The 12,513-nt window shown below is 37.1% G+C and overlaps 3 protein-coding genes across 7 annotated transcripts; 1 reads left to right on the forward strand and 2 right to left on the reverse strand.

Moving 5' to 3' along the window:
* Positions 1-150: 150 nt before the first annotated feature.
* Positions 151-3,708, forward strand: LOC105168539 (protein REVEILLE 7). Of its 2 annotated transcripts, none has more exons than XM_011088667.3 (6): positions 151-505; positions 1,453-1,582; positions 1,668-1,779; positions 1,909-1,970; positions 2,066-2,500; positions 2,608-3,708. In XM_011088667.3, exons 2-6 carry the CDS (start codon positions 1,505-1,507, stop codon positions 3,289-3,291), a joined length of 1,371 nt encoding a protein of 456 aa, XP_011086969.1. In that variant the 5' UTR covers positions 151-505; positions 1,453-1,504; the 3' UTR covers positions 3,292-3,708. The 2 variants fall into 2 exon arrangements, with proteins under 2 accessions (XP_011086969.1, XP_011086968.1); XM_011088666.3 differs by having other exon boundaries at positions 153-505; positions 1,469-1,582.
* Positions 3,709-3,839: 131 nt separating this feature from the next.
* Positions 3,840-5,467, reverse strand: LOC105168538 (organelle RRM domain-containing protein 2, mitochondrial). Of its 2 annotated transcripts, XM_088883172.1 has the most exons (5): positions 5,114-5,467; positions 4,657-4,725; positions 4,454-4,560; positions 4,252-4,376; positions 3,840-4,159 (listed from the first exon to the last, which is right to left on the reverse strand). In XM_088883172.1, exons 1-5 carry the CDS (start codon positions 5,418-5,420, stop codon positions 4,057-4,059), a joined length of 711 nt encoding a protein of 236 aa, XP_088739298.1. In that variant the 5' UTR covers positions 5,421-5,467; the 3' UTR covers positions 3,840-4,056. The 2 variants fall into 2 exon arrangements, with proteins under 2 accessions (XP_088739298.1, XP_011086967.1); XM_011088665.3 differs by lacking the exon at positions 4,252-4,376 and having other exon boundaries at positions 5,114-5,450.
* Positions 5,468-6,295: 828 nt separating this feature from the next.
* On the reverse strand, positions 6,296-10,694 carry LOC105168540 (sucrose synthase 7). 3 transcript variants are annotated; one of them, XM_088883907.1, is made up of 15 exons: positions 10,538-10,694; positions 10,346-10,421; positions 10,032-10,252; positions 9,753-9,945; positions 9,542-9,660; positions 9,216-9,432; positions 9,009-9,104; positions 8,747-8,920; positions 8,545-8,661; positions 8,297-8,463; positions 7,993-8,217; positions 7,320-7,886; positions 7,088-7,226; positions 6,716-6,873; positions 6,296-6,630 (listed from the first exon to the last, which is right to left on the reverse strand). In XM_088883907.1, exons 3-15 carry the CDS (start codon positions 10,049-10,051, stop codon positions 6,480-6,482), a joined length of 2,343 nt encoding a protein of 780 aa, XP_088740033.1. In that variant the 5' UTR covers positions 10,052-10,252; positions 10,346-10,421; positions 10,538-10,694; the 3' UTR covers positions 6,296-6,479. The 3 variants fall into 3 exon arrangements, with proteins under 3 accessions (XP_088740033.1, XP_011086972.1, XP_088740032.1); XM_011088670.3 differs by having other exon boundaries at positions 10,032-10,186; positions 10,289-10,421; XM_088883906.1 differs by lacking the exon at positions 6,296-6,630 and having other exon boundaries at positions 6,800-6,931; positions 10,032-10,186; positions 10,289-10,421.
* Positions 10,695-12,513: the final 1,819 nt, after the last annotated feature.

Here is a 12,513-nt window from a genome sequence, read left to right on the forward strand (position 1 = left end):
TGGAGATAGAGTGCAGAAAGGACACGTGTCAAGGACCCATTTCATTTCAACCACAGAAGCTCCCCACTGCCCCACCACCAAAGATTCTTTCTCCCTCCTACACCTTCTGGAGTCTTCCCTTCCAATCTTATTACACAAAAAACCAAACATTACTATATTAGGAAAAATAATAAATCCAGCATTTATCCTATGTGGCTGCCTCCTCCTGTTCTTGTTCTTCTCCTCTCTTCCTTTCATTTTTTCTCCTTTTTTTGTTGATCTCCATTTATTCACCACCTCAATCAAAATCTTGGCCTCTCTCTCTCTCTCTCTCTGTGCATATGCTGCACTCGATAAAGAAAATCTCTCTTCTCCTTTCACACACTTCTCCTCTAGTGTTTTGATAGAGCAGAGAAGCGTGTGGTGGCTGTTTATATTTTCTCGAGCTGGATTTTTATCATTCGTTCGATCCCATTTTATATTTTTGGTATCAGCGGTGACTGGAGCTATGGTTGCTGAAGCTAAGGTATCTGCTTTCTTGGAATCCCATCCCATGTTTTTCTTTTCGATTATTTTGCTTACACAGTTATGATTTATGGTTGTTATCTGCATTGCTGGCGTGGTTAGGAGAAGTAATGAGCTCTGCTTACTTGTTTATCTATGTTCAAGAATCTGTGCAAAATAGTGCTCTGCTATTCTACCTTTCTTTTTTTTGGGGGTGGGGAAAGGGGATTGGAGTTCTGGTTTATTGACTCTGCTTTTCTTGCTTCTAGTTGACGCTGAATTATGCTGTGAAAAAGTAATGGAGTAGTACAGATTGTTTAGGACTATGTGGTTCTATAGGATTAATAGTCTGACTTCAGGTGAATCTTTGGTGTACTTTTGTGGAACCTGCTTATATACCACGTTCTTACTTTCTGGAAATGCTCACATTCCCACAAGCACAATCCGTGTTGTTTTGCTTTATTTCTTTTCTTCTTTTCCTTTTGTGTTTTTCCTTTATGTATTCCAAGTACCCGTTTGTGTCTGTTTGGTCTCTTAGAATGGAATGAGTCTGGTCTTGGTTTCATCGTTACCGGGGAGATCGTAATCATGTTACTCGACTTGGATAATGAAACAATTAATTAATCCATTCTTTTTAGATCATCGAATTTTCAAGTGAGCTGTAAAGGAAATTTATTGTTTCGTGTGTCATAAACTCTATCCAAGAAATAAAATGGCTCTCTGTTTCTGCAGTGTCACTGCAGTCACCGAATTTAGTTTACTGTAGCTGTCAATTTTTACTGCCGCTTAGTTTTTGAGAATGGCAAAATAGCAGCACGGAGATACTTGGATTAGCAGATTATGGGCATTCTTATTCTTAGCTTGACATGATTCATCTGAGAAAAATAGCAGATGAATCTGGAATGCTCTCAGTCTCATTAAAAGTTCTTACATGCGCTCACTGCTGTTAGGAAGTCTCACATCGTTCAGTGGTTTAACATAACAGGAACAAGTTGTAGCCACTAGCGAGGATGCATCTTTTATGGTTAACTCACAGCTGGAATCTGTGGCAGGTCAATCAAAGTCCTTGCGTTCTAACGGAAGTAGTTATACACTGAAGGTATCTTGCACTTTCTTGATCGTATCACTTGTGTGCTTCATTTAAGAGTTATTGCATAACCAGATGTCTTTATTCTCTATATTAGGTGAGAAAGCCATACACAATCACTAAACAGAGAGAAAGATGGACAGAGGAAGAACATCAAAAGTTTCTTGAAGCTTTAAAGCTGTACGGTCGTGCTTGGCGCCATATTGAAGGTGAGTTTGGTGTAGGGTGGTCAAACACTGGCCTGAAATATTCTTCTCCAAGCTTCTATTTCTTTTATCAGAATAAATATTGTTCTACAGAATGATAAAGCTTTCTAGTAATTTGTCGTTGTTATGCAGAATATGTAGGCACCAAGACAGCCATCCAAATCCGGAGTCATGCCCAAAAGTTTTTTGCTAAGGTTTGCTACTAATCAAAGTGTAGCCCGCATTTATATCTGCATTTGGTTGCTAAGGTTAGACCTTGTTACCTAAAAACAAATTCATTTAATTTTAGGTTACCCGGGACTCAAGCATGGATGCTGAAGGGTCTTTGGATCCAATTCAGATCCCTCCTCCTCGGCCCAAGAAGAAACCTCTGCATCCTTATCCTCGCAAATTTGTTGATCCTGTGAATAGAGAAATCACAGTTCCTAATCGACTGGAAATATCTCATTCTCCTGATGCATCTGTTCCTGAGAAGGACAACTTATCTCCTACTTCAGTTTTGTCAGTGGTTGGCTCTGATACTTTAGAATCCACGGTTGCTGAGATGCATGAATCTTGCCTTTCACCAGCTTCATGTTCTATTGATGCACCCTCTACCTGCTCATTACTTCCTGAGAGGGATGACGAATACATAACATCAGAGATATCTGCTAATGAAGAGAATGGGTTTCGTTTATCAATGAAAACATCTTCCAATTTGGTCCCAGATAAAAACTCACCCATGGTATTCTACTATTCTTATCTGATCAGCCATTGAACCTGATATATATTCATGTAGATTTGAATATTAATATATATTTGGCCTTATGGAATTTTTTTGTGTGGGTGCAGAAACTCAAATTGTTCCCTCAAGAGGCAGAATGTGCTATAGATTCTCCACAAGCTGAAGAGCCTTATACAAGGATTAAACTATTTGGAAAGACAGTTATGGTCAGAGATGCTTCAAAACAGTCTTTAGAAGTTGTGGAGAATTCTCAATCATTACCACCTGATATCATTGATAAGAAGCTTGACAATAATGCTGATGAGCTTGTTAAGGATCGGGCATTAATATCAACCAGCCAATATCTAGAAGATACTGTTGAATGTGATTCGAAAAGTGTAATTCCTAGCAGCTTACCACAGCATCCGCTGAATAACATACATTGCCATATGATGAACGTGTTTGGTTTGCCTTGGTGGATGTGGCACCAGGGTGTGGTATACCCGTCTGCCTCATCTTGCCAGGAAGTTGCCTCACAGAATGCTGAATGTTCTCTCATTGGCAAAGGGTTAGAAAGTGAACAGCTTCAGCTGAATGGATCTTTAAATGGTCCAAAAGCTCCAATTAGTGAAGCCAACACTGAGAACCGAAATAATGAAGCATCTGAAGGAAAGCATTTGTTTGATACAGGGAAAAAGGAACCTGCAAAAGGTTTCGTGGCATACAAGCGATGTTTGGCAGAGAGGGATGGCAGATCATCCATGTCTTTGCTGCAGGAGAGGGAGGGCCAAAGAGCTCGTGTTTGCTCTTAGCACATTTTCAGCAGAGTCCTACTTCGTTTAACCCTTAACCTGTATCAGGTGATTGCACATGCAAGTCAGTAAAGTCAATCCATGCAGAGTTGCAATTGTGTAAAGAAGACAAGTCTTACTCTTAAGCTAATATAGGTGGTTCCAGGATAGAAATATCCGTGCTTGCAAATGACGACTTTCTTGATTTATGACCGGGTTGTCGCCATTAATTTTAGACAGTGATGTATGGTGGATGTCTTGAGCAGGAGCTGCTTGTTATAATTTAATTTCTCGCAGCTCATTGATTTACTTCTTGGTACATTTGCAGTTCTCTTGCTAGAAGATGAGTGAGTTGATAATTTTACATTTGTAACTAAACTTCTTGTTTGATGTTTTTCTCAACAAATGGGGAAATACACAAGTCTTCATTTTCCCAGATATGTGATATGATTCAAACTTGTAATTCCACTCTTTCAACGACTATCAAGGGTTTTATAGATTACACCGGAAGAGGTATCTCTCATATTCTAACATTTTTCCTGTAGATTAAAAATTGAAGGTACAGAACGTGAGGAGAATACCAATGTATACATTACTATAACTTTATGCAGAAAAATAGCGAATTGAAGATCCGATACTGATCTGTATCATCCGCTGAATCACAGGTGACCAAAACATACAAGAAAATCAGTTCAAGGTGAGTATATGGGAACAGAGGACTATCGTCTTGTTAGCAGTAGTGGCGGTTTCTTGAATGCCATTGTCAAGAATAGAGGCTTGGTACTTTCAGAACACCAGTTCAGCTCTAACTAGGGTTCTGGCTGGATCCTTGACGAAGCTCAGCTCTAGATTTTGCGACCTCAACAAAAATAACTCGACCATCCAGGAACTGCAGATAAGTTGCAACAGAAATTATAGCAGTAACTTTGAAATATATTAAAGCAAGAAAGAGGGGTGGGAGATTTGCTACAAGCGTCTTACAACACTAGAAGCATTTTCATCTGAATGTCAACAAACAGAGAGGGTGGTGGTCTTATAGGACTCAAATAGTATTCTCGATAGACACTCAGAAAATTAAGTTCATCTGCATCTTGATCATACACTCCCTGTAATGTGCAGGGCACACTAAGGAGTTGCATTCATAAATAACAAGAATATGGGCATGTGATAAGAGTATACTGACCTTCCCATGCATTCCCTCAATAGCTTTCTTAGACTCCTCTTCCGTCGCATATCTCAAGAATGCAAAGCCTCTCGGCCTATTTGCTATTTTATCCATCACCAAGTTCACTACAAGAGTCAACACATGCTTACACAATTTAGAATCACTGAAATCCAAATTTGCTAAGGGGGCTTTCATTGAAGAATTCGTAATAAATTTCTGACCTTCCACAAGCTCACCAAAGTTCTTGAATGCATTTTTTAAGCTCTCGTCCGTCGTCCTAAACGAGAGTCCTGAAATCAGAGACATACCAAACCACGCTAAGAACAAAGTGGCAAACTCAATATAAAAATTCATTTCCCAATCGCCATACCCACAATTGATATGGATGCTAAGAAGAGTGATTCTGATCAAGGTACAATCACTGACACACAAAGCATTGCATGAATGTAAAATAACCTCATACTGAAGATGTGCCCATATTCTTATTTTCAACAAATATGCCACAAAACTTTGAAACAAAGTTAACCGGAAAAGGGAAAAACAACAAAATTGCTTCTTTTGGATAAAACAAACAATAATGCAGTGATAAGTATTGAATTTAGCCTCCAAATTCTAAGGGTTTCCACAAAATAAACAATATCACAGAAAATGAAATTGAGTGAGAGAGAAGGAGCTGACCACTAACGAAGAGTCTTGTTCGAGATCTCGGCGGAGAAAACGAAGGCGTAGACGAAGAAGGAAGACATGAGGCCACGTGGGAATTACAATTTTGGAGTCGATATGGAAGATTGCTGCGGGCAGACAGCAGAGGGGCAGGTGGGGAGTGAAGACGCCTTTTTGTTTCGAACTTCGATAACGTAACTGGTGGAGCCGCCGCCTGCGGTGATGGCGCCAGAAAACCATGTGGAAGAATGCGGTGGTGGAAAGTGGTGCTGGCCATTTTCTCCGGTCTGATTGCCTTCGTCTGAAGTGAAGCGATTAGCATACCAAGGATTTTTAGGTACGTTTGTTGCAGAAATCCCTCAACCTTCGGGAAATATCACTTAGGTCCCTCTGAACACATTTTCAAAATTTTCATTTAGGTTGTCAGATTTATCCACCAATAAATTACACTTAAATCGATTCTAAATATATAAAATTATTTTTTTTATTTTTCTTATAAAATTACTTTGCATTTTCCTAAAAATTCAATATTTACAACGGTACGCATTTCGTTAGAATTTAATTAAAAATAATATTTTTAATAAAAAGATATATTAACTTTTAATTTGACGACTCATTCATCACCCCATATAATTTATTAACATAATTAGTTTTTTCATTCAATAATAATACAGAAATAACATTTCATTACAATAAACTATTTTTACTCTATATATATATATATTTACATTTGCCCCTTACAACTTCCAAGAATTAGAATACTATTATGATATTTTGTGAATAATTTATACTAAATACTGAATGATGTAAAACTAAAAGTATATGCATTTTTTTTTCAATTGGTGTCAATAATTTTTTATCCAAAACATAATAGAAGGGGTATAGTTATAGACAGACAATTCTCAAAGGGATATAATTTCTCACTAATAAAATATAGTAAAAAAAAAATTAGAAAAGACCGTCGCCAAAATAAAATAATAATTAAAAGAAAAATAGTAATAGACAAAAAAAAAAAAACCTATAATGAAAAATGAAATATCCTATAAAAGTAGAATTTCTTATAAAAATCCAAAATAAGAGAATTGGGAAATTAAATTTTTATTAACATTGGATAATTGTTTGTACATCACCAAAAGTGATGCATTTACCTATAAATACATACTCCATGTATTTCAAGAGACAAAATCACATATGAAGTAAGTGGAAAGAAGTCTAAATTATAGATTGATCCCATGATTGTGTGGAAACACATTATTAAGTAGAAGAAAAGAATGCATCAAATCCATTATTTTCCATTGCTTTTTACATGCATATTTAGGCTGCCACCTCCCGTTTTCTTCATACTTGCCTCTTCATGCATTCTGTGGTTTCAATCGAGCTCTCATCTTTTAAACATCCCATATAGCTTCAGCAAGCCATAGATGATGACTGAGGTAGAGATGCAAAGACATAGCCAGTGTCCGGCACAAGCTGCACGAGTTATTCTTGAGTATTCGGCATTCTGAATTCTCTCTTGTTTTACATCTTCAATCCTGCTTATTCTTGTTGGATCAGTTGCTATACGCTATAACTAGAATGGATCTGTGAAGGAGAGTTTAAATCTCATCGAATACATGCCTTGGTTCTGGCTTCTTTGTTTGTTCTGATGCCGGTGGAGCTGAATCTCGTGCCTTTGGTTTTGGTGCTGGCTTTGTTTCTTTTTCTGCTGGTGCCGGTGTTGGTGCCGCTGCTGGCTCTGCTTTGCTTTCTTCACCAGGGATAGTTGAATTCTTGGCCTGTACCGTTCAACTTGGATTCGTTAAGACATGGATATTAGACTTCCACTTAGGCATCCTATAAAAAAATTCTTGAATGAGTGTAAGTGTAACTTTCCAAATGAGTGGTTTTTTGTAATATGTTCAAACTTCAAGAACTTCTATGTGATTATATCACTAAAACTTATCTGGCTTTGCTTTCATTAAGAGAGTGGTAGTAGTTCAGTGAACCTACCAGCTTCCTGAACTGGAGATTGTAGAACACATCAATGTATCGTTGCTTCGATTGTTTCTGCTCTTTGTTCAACTGCTTCCAGAATCCATAGGCTAATCCCATGTTCAAGACTTTGTTTGCATAGATCTTCCATGTATAGCTGCCACACAACAGGATAGTGTATATTATATTGTTAGACATGTCTAGAAGATATATACTAAAGAATCTTGGATGTGATTTCTTGCAAACGGACCAATCGTTTATGCGTTTAAGGCCTGCTAGAGACACTCTATTCCAATATCTACTATCCCCCTTGCATTTCTCAAAGAAATCAGCTATCTTGTTGCTTGATTCATCACCATTGTTGGGGTCAATGTGGAAGCCTGAGATCCCATCGACTATAATCTCTGCTGGCCCTCCTTGGTTCGTGGCAAATGTGGGCAGTCCACAGTTCATGGCTTCGATAACAGTTAGGCCGAATGCTTCATATAATGCTGGCTGCACAAAAGCTCCCTTAGTGTCTGCAATAAACCGATACAGCTCACCGTTCCGATATCTGTCAGTTTGAGCTGCTATCCATCTTATATGACCCTTGAGTTGGTATTTATCAATCAAGGCATGCATTCTCTTGATCTCAGCCATTTCTTCGCGGTCTTGTGATTTGGATGGGTCGAAGAATCCTCCTACAATAACGAGGTTGACTAGGTTTCGAAGCCTTTTATTCTTCCCGTACCACTCAGTTAATCCAGTAATGTTCTTGACAATATCGAATCTTGCCATTGAGAAGATGATTGGTTTCTTTCTGTCTGCAAGAAATCCACTGTTCAAGAAACACAAGGTTTTTCAGTTAAATTCTATTCAGACAAGTTTGGTTTTGTCACGAGCCAAGATTTGGTGTCTCGGAGCAAACTGATGGATTGACTTACATGTGCTCCTCAGTGTCCTCCTTACTGAAGAGTAGCTCCTCAAGGGCAGGTTGAAATTTGGTGAATCGCTTCTGTTTCTCCGAGAACGGAAAGTAGACAGACTGATCAGCTCCAGGGGAAGCAATGTTGAACTTTGGATCAAACACGTTGATGCCCGAAACTACCCTATGAAGCCCTGGCATCGTGAACGCCACATGGCTTTCATATTGTCCAGGCCGATTCTTGCTGAAAAGTTGAAGAAGATCCGTAAACAGAAGCCTAACAATGTATATAACTCACAACTATTAAACGTAATAATAGTAACCTTCCAGCAATTTCTTGATATGTGCTGGTAATTATGAAATCAGCAGCATTCATTGCTATCAGATCAGCAGTGAATTGGCAAGAGAAATGGTATTTTGAATCTAAGTCCCTCCACTTGACATCTGAATCTTCATATTTGGTCTTCTCCAGAGCATGAGCAATTGTTCCCTTGGAACAAAACATGTATTCACTTAGATTTTCATTGCTTTGACAAAAGATGTAGCATAGAAGTTGATAAAAAATACCCACAAGAGTCACTCCAAGTTTGCTAGCCACTAAAGAGGCAACTAAGTTTCCGTCCGTGTAGTTCCCGATTATAAGGTCTGGTTTACCTCCCATCAGCTCAAGGATCTTTGCAGTAGCATCCTAGTCAAATGGCAGAGACAGGAAAAATGGTTAGTCTATGGTAGGAAGCTTGTTTACATATAATCAATCCTTACGGAGAACTTGCCTGAGAAAACCTTTCCAAGTAAGGGTAGATGTCAAAACGGGAGACCCATGGTCCAAGAACTCCTTTCTCAGTGTTAAATGGAACCCTGAGGATGTGCGAATGCTTGGTATTAACAATAGGCTCCATTTCTTGATTGCATTTGTTCCCTTTCGCATCCGGGATTAGACGAGTCACCTGCACACATATGCAGTAAATACCTTGAGCCATCTCCAAGTTTATATGTAAAAAGCAATCATGGGCAAACTTTTATCAGCATTCTCACCACAAGAATATTGGGCTTCACATTCAGGCCTTGCTGCTTTATCCTTAACAGCAGCTCTTCTTCTAGAGCTTTGACTTGATCAAGAATGTAAACCACCTATTCGACATTTTTCGTGCATTTGAAACTCTACCCTCAAGTACAAACTTCCCATTTGCAAAATCTTTATTGCAGTAACTAAGTACTTATAACCAAACGGAGACCACGCACCTGGCCTCCAGTATCAGGCAAACCCAGGACATCTGCTTGCCCAAAGTAGCCATGTATGGAGAAGATAACAATGTCGTATACAACAGGAAGCCTGCTGAAAAATGCTTCTGTGTTTATAGGATCTGGTGCTTGAAGCATCTCAGATAGTATCCTCATTGTTTGTCCAACTCTTTCTGCATTATCCCCCCACCCTTTCTCAAAGCCCCATTCTTTAAGCCTGGAATGTGCAAACAGTGGAAGTGAATGAACTAAGTTCGATAATGATGTTAGTTTTGTCAGATCATTAGATTGATAAGGAGAAAGGGACTAAGTCAAAATGTCATTACTTCTGCTCAAAATTCTGGTAAGGAGTGTCTTTCGGGAGGGCAGATATGAAAACTTCTGCGATCACCAATGCTTCTTGGAGTTTTTCAACAGTATTAAGAGTCTCATTGATCATAAGTTTCTGCCGATTGGGATCCAGAGAACAGGCAACAAAAAGATAATATTAACGTTTCCTGAATCAGTTGTGTATTATGAAATCTTCGATTTTCCTACCTCTCCATTACGATCAAGAGTGAGCAGGTAATCAACCAAAGGTTTTGCACTCTCAGTTTTCCCACCGAGCATTGAAGTCATGAACTTTGAGATGTAGCCAAGTCCATTACCAATCGAAGACGAGAGAGCCAGTCTTGGAACTCCAACATCAAATGCACCAAAATCTATCTCCAATGCATTCTCATCCTTTGCCCTGTGTACACACATTACATTTCAGATTTCAGAAACACCTCTTAGAAAAACCAATGCAAATCTTACTTATGTTGTTCAACTACTCACCACTTGTCATCAAAGATCATTTCCTTGAGCTTCAAGTAATCAGTCGACGTGATTATATCCACAGAAAGACTACCGGCATCCACCTTGACATAGTCCCAAACCCCGGGGTTGTGCCTGATCGCAAAAGCAACAAAAGGCGGCACAACTGCTGCTTCCTGCTTATGTTAAGTTGCAACATCCACAAATCTTCAGACCCCATTTCCTCTAAGGATGTCTTTCAACTGAAAAATGTAGCCAAAACCAAAGGATCAGCTCACCTGTGTTGAACTCAAGATATCACCAAGTGAACTTTCCAAAACCTTAGCTCTTTCAACCTTATCCTCAATGGCTTGCTCCACCTCATCCTGTAACTGCTGGAACTTCATCAGCCTTCTTCCCATCCCAGTAAACCTTCACAATTTTATCCAAAACCCCAACGACAACCTCAAATGTCAGCCTCAGGACATTTCATCTCAAACAGAGTTTCCAAATTGTAACAACACAAGAAAAACTAGTCATCAAAATACCTGTCGAAACATCTCTTCATATGGTATTGGCTCTGCCTCAAGGCATCAGGCATTGTATCCACTGCAGCAACTGAAGCCATTGAACTGATATATGAAAAGCGCAAAGCTGTGATTGCAAGCTGAGAATTTGTGGGGGTTGTTGGCTTTGAAGAAGAACAATGGAATTGTTTATATAGGAGAGAAATGGGAAGTGTAGACATGCAAGTGAGAATATTTTGGAGAACTGTTTAGCCAATGAAAGTAGAGAGAAAAGAACATTCTTTGGGACTGATTGTGGGGAAGAGAAAAGAATTCACTTTAAGAAGTAAATAATAAGCAGATTTGGATTTGTTTTTGCCAAATTTTGAGAAGTGGAGGGGAAGAATTTCTATTGTTGTGATGTCTTTCATGAAAATATATTCTTTTCTTTAAGTAAAGTGTTTGAATGCTAAAACATATGTAGGCTCTTTGAATTGAGTGATTTTTAGTCATTACTGAAATATTTACAGAATGTTTTGGAATTATTTTGAAATAGTTTTGATGAATGCAAAATTGCAAAAGATTTAAAAGGTGCATTCGAGAATGTGATTAATAATTGATAACTATTTTCAGAGATGATTAAAAAATATTGAAAATGATTGAATTTTTTGAAATTATGTTTTGAAAAGATTAAAATAATTATGAATATCAAATCATATTTTAGCAATGAGTGTTGTAATTTAATAGTTGCAAATCTATACTGTATGTAAACTTGCTAATCCATTTAGTGTTTGTGTCTATTTACCTTCACTTAAGTATTTTTTTACTAACTAGTCATTGTGGTATGTCGTTTTTACGTGCATATAATAAATAATCTTTCACCTTTTAAAATATATTATAAATAAGAGTAAAATGTATAAATCAGTACATTACATTAATAAAAGAAAAAATTGTACTTTTAATCCCACACGATATTGTGTGTTGCATTTTCAATCCTACAGTTTGTGACTTAGCACATTTAGTCTTGTAGGATAAATACTGTATCATTTTTGGTCCCATATAATAAAAATTATGACATATTTGGTCCTGTAGATGAAAATTGTAGAACATTTGGTCCCATAGGATATAAAGTTGTATATCCTATGGGACCAATTGTGCTATAATTTTATCTTATGGGATCAAAAATACTATTTATTCTATAGGACTGAATGCGCTAAGCCCATAAACTATGAGAATAAAAATACAACACACCTATTGTGTAGGAATAAAATGCAATTTTCCCTTAACAAAAAAAAAATAATTTGTCATTTAATGTAAATTTTAAAAATTGAATAAGTTAGTTATTTTATCATAAAACACATTTTTGACTTCATAAAAAATTAGTACGGTGGTATGACTGGTGTCATTGACCACCTTTTGTGAGTGTGGATGGGCTTTTCTTCTTATATTAGTATAAATAAATAAAAGTTAGTTATTAAAAATACAAAATTCTAATAAAATTGGAGATTATTTTAACAATTCTAATTCCTCTCAACTATATCTATATCTATACTCTTATAAAAGAAAATTCTATTATCATACGAATTTTTGAATACCCAAATTTACCCCTTAATTCATTTCTTCTCTTAAAACAAAAAAATTGGGTTAGAATAGTAATTTACCTCTTAATTCATTTTTTTTCTTTTAACCCACTACCCCAAAATTCTCTCACCCATTCTCCATATTTTTTTTTCCACAAAATTTTTTATATATTTAATATACCCACAATTGTAATTATTTTGTTCTCTCCAATCTTACCGCTATTTTTTCTTCTTACAAACTTCTTTCTTTTTCCTCAACTCACACGATATTTATATTGCTTCATTCGATGCTATCTATGTACTAAAATTGACCAACATACATAATTTGAACGCAATAATTAATGTGTATTAATATTTTGGGTAGATTATATTTGACACCCCTTGAGGTTAGATCAATTTACACAAACAGTTTGTGTAAGTTTTACATTTTAGGGAGTG

The sequence above is a fragment of the Sesamum indicum genome, linkage group LG8, assembly GCF_026168435.1.
Source record: "Sesamum indicum cultivar Baizhima isolate 11 linkage group LG8, ASM2616843v1, whole genome shotgun sequence".
Classification (NCBI taxonomy): domain Eukaryota; kingdom Viridiplantae; phylum Streptophyta; class Magnoliopsida; order Lamiales; family Pedaliaceae; genus Sesamum; species Sesamum indicum.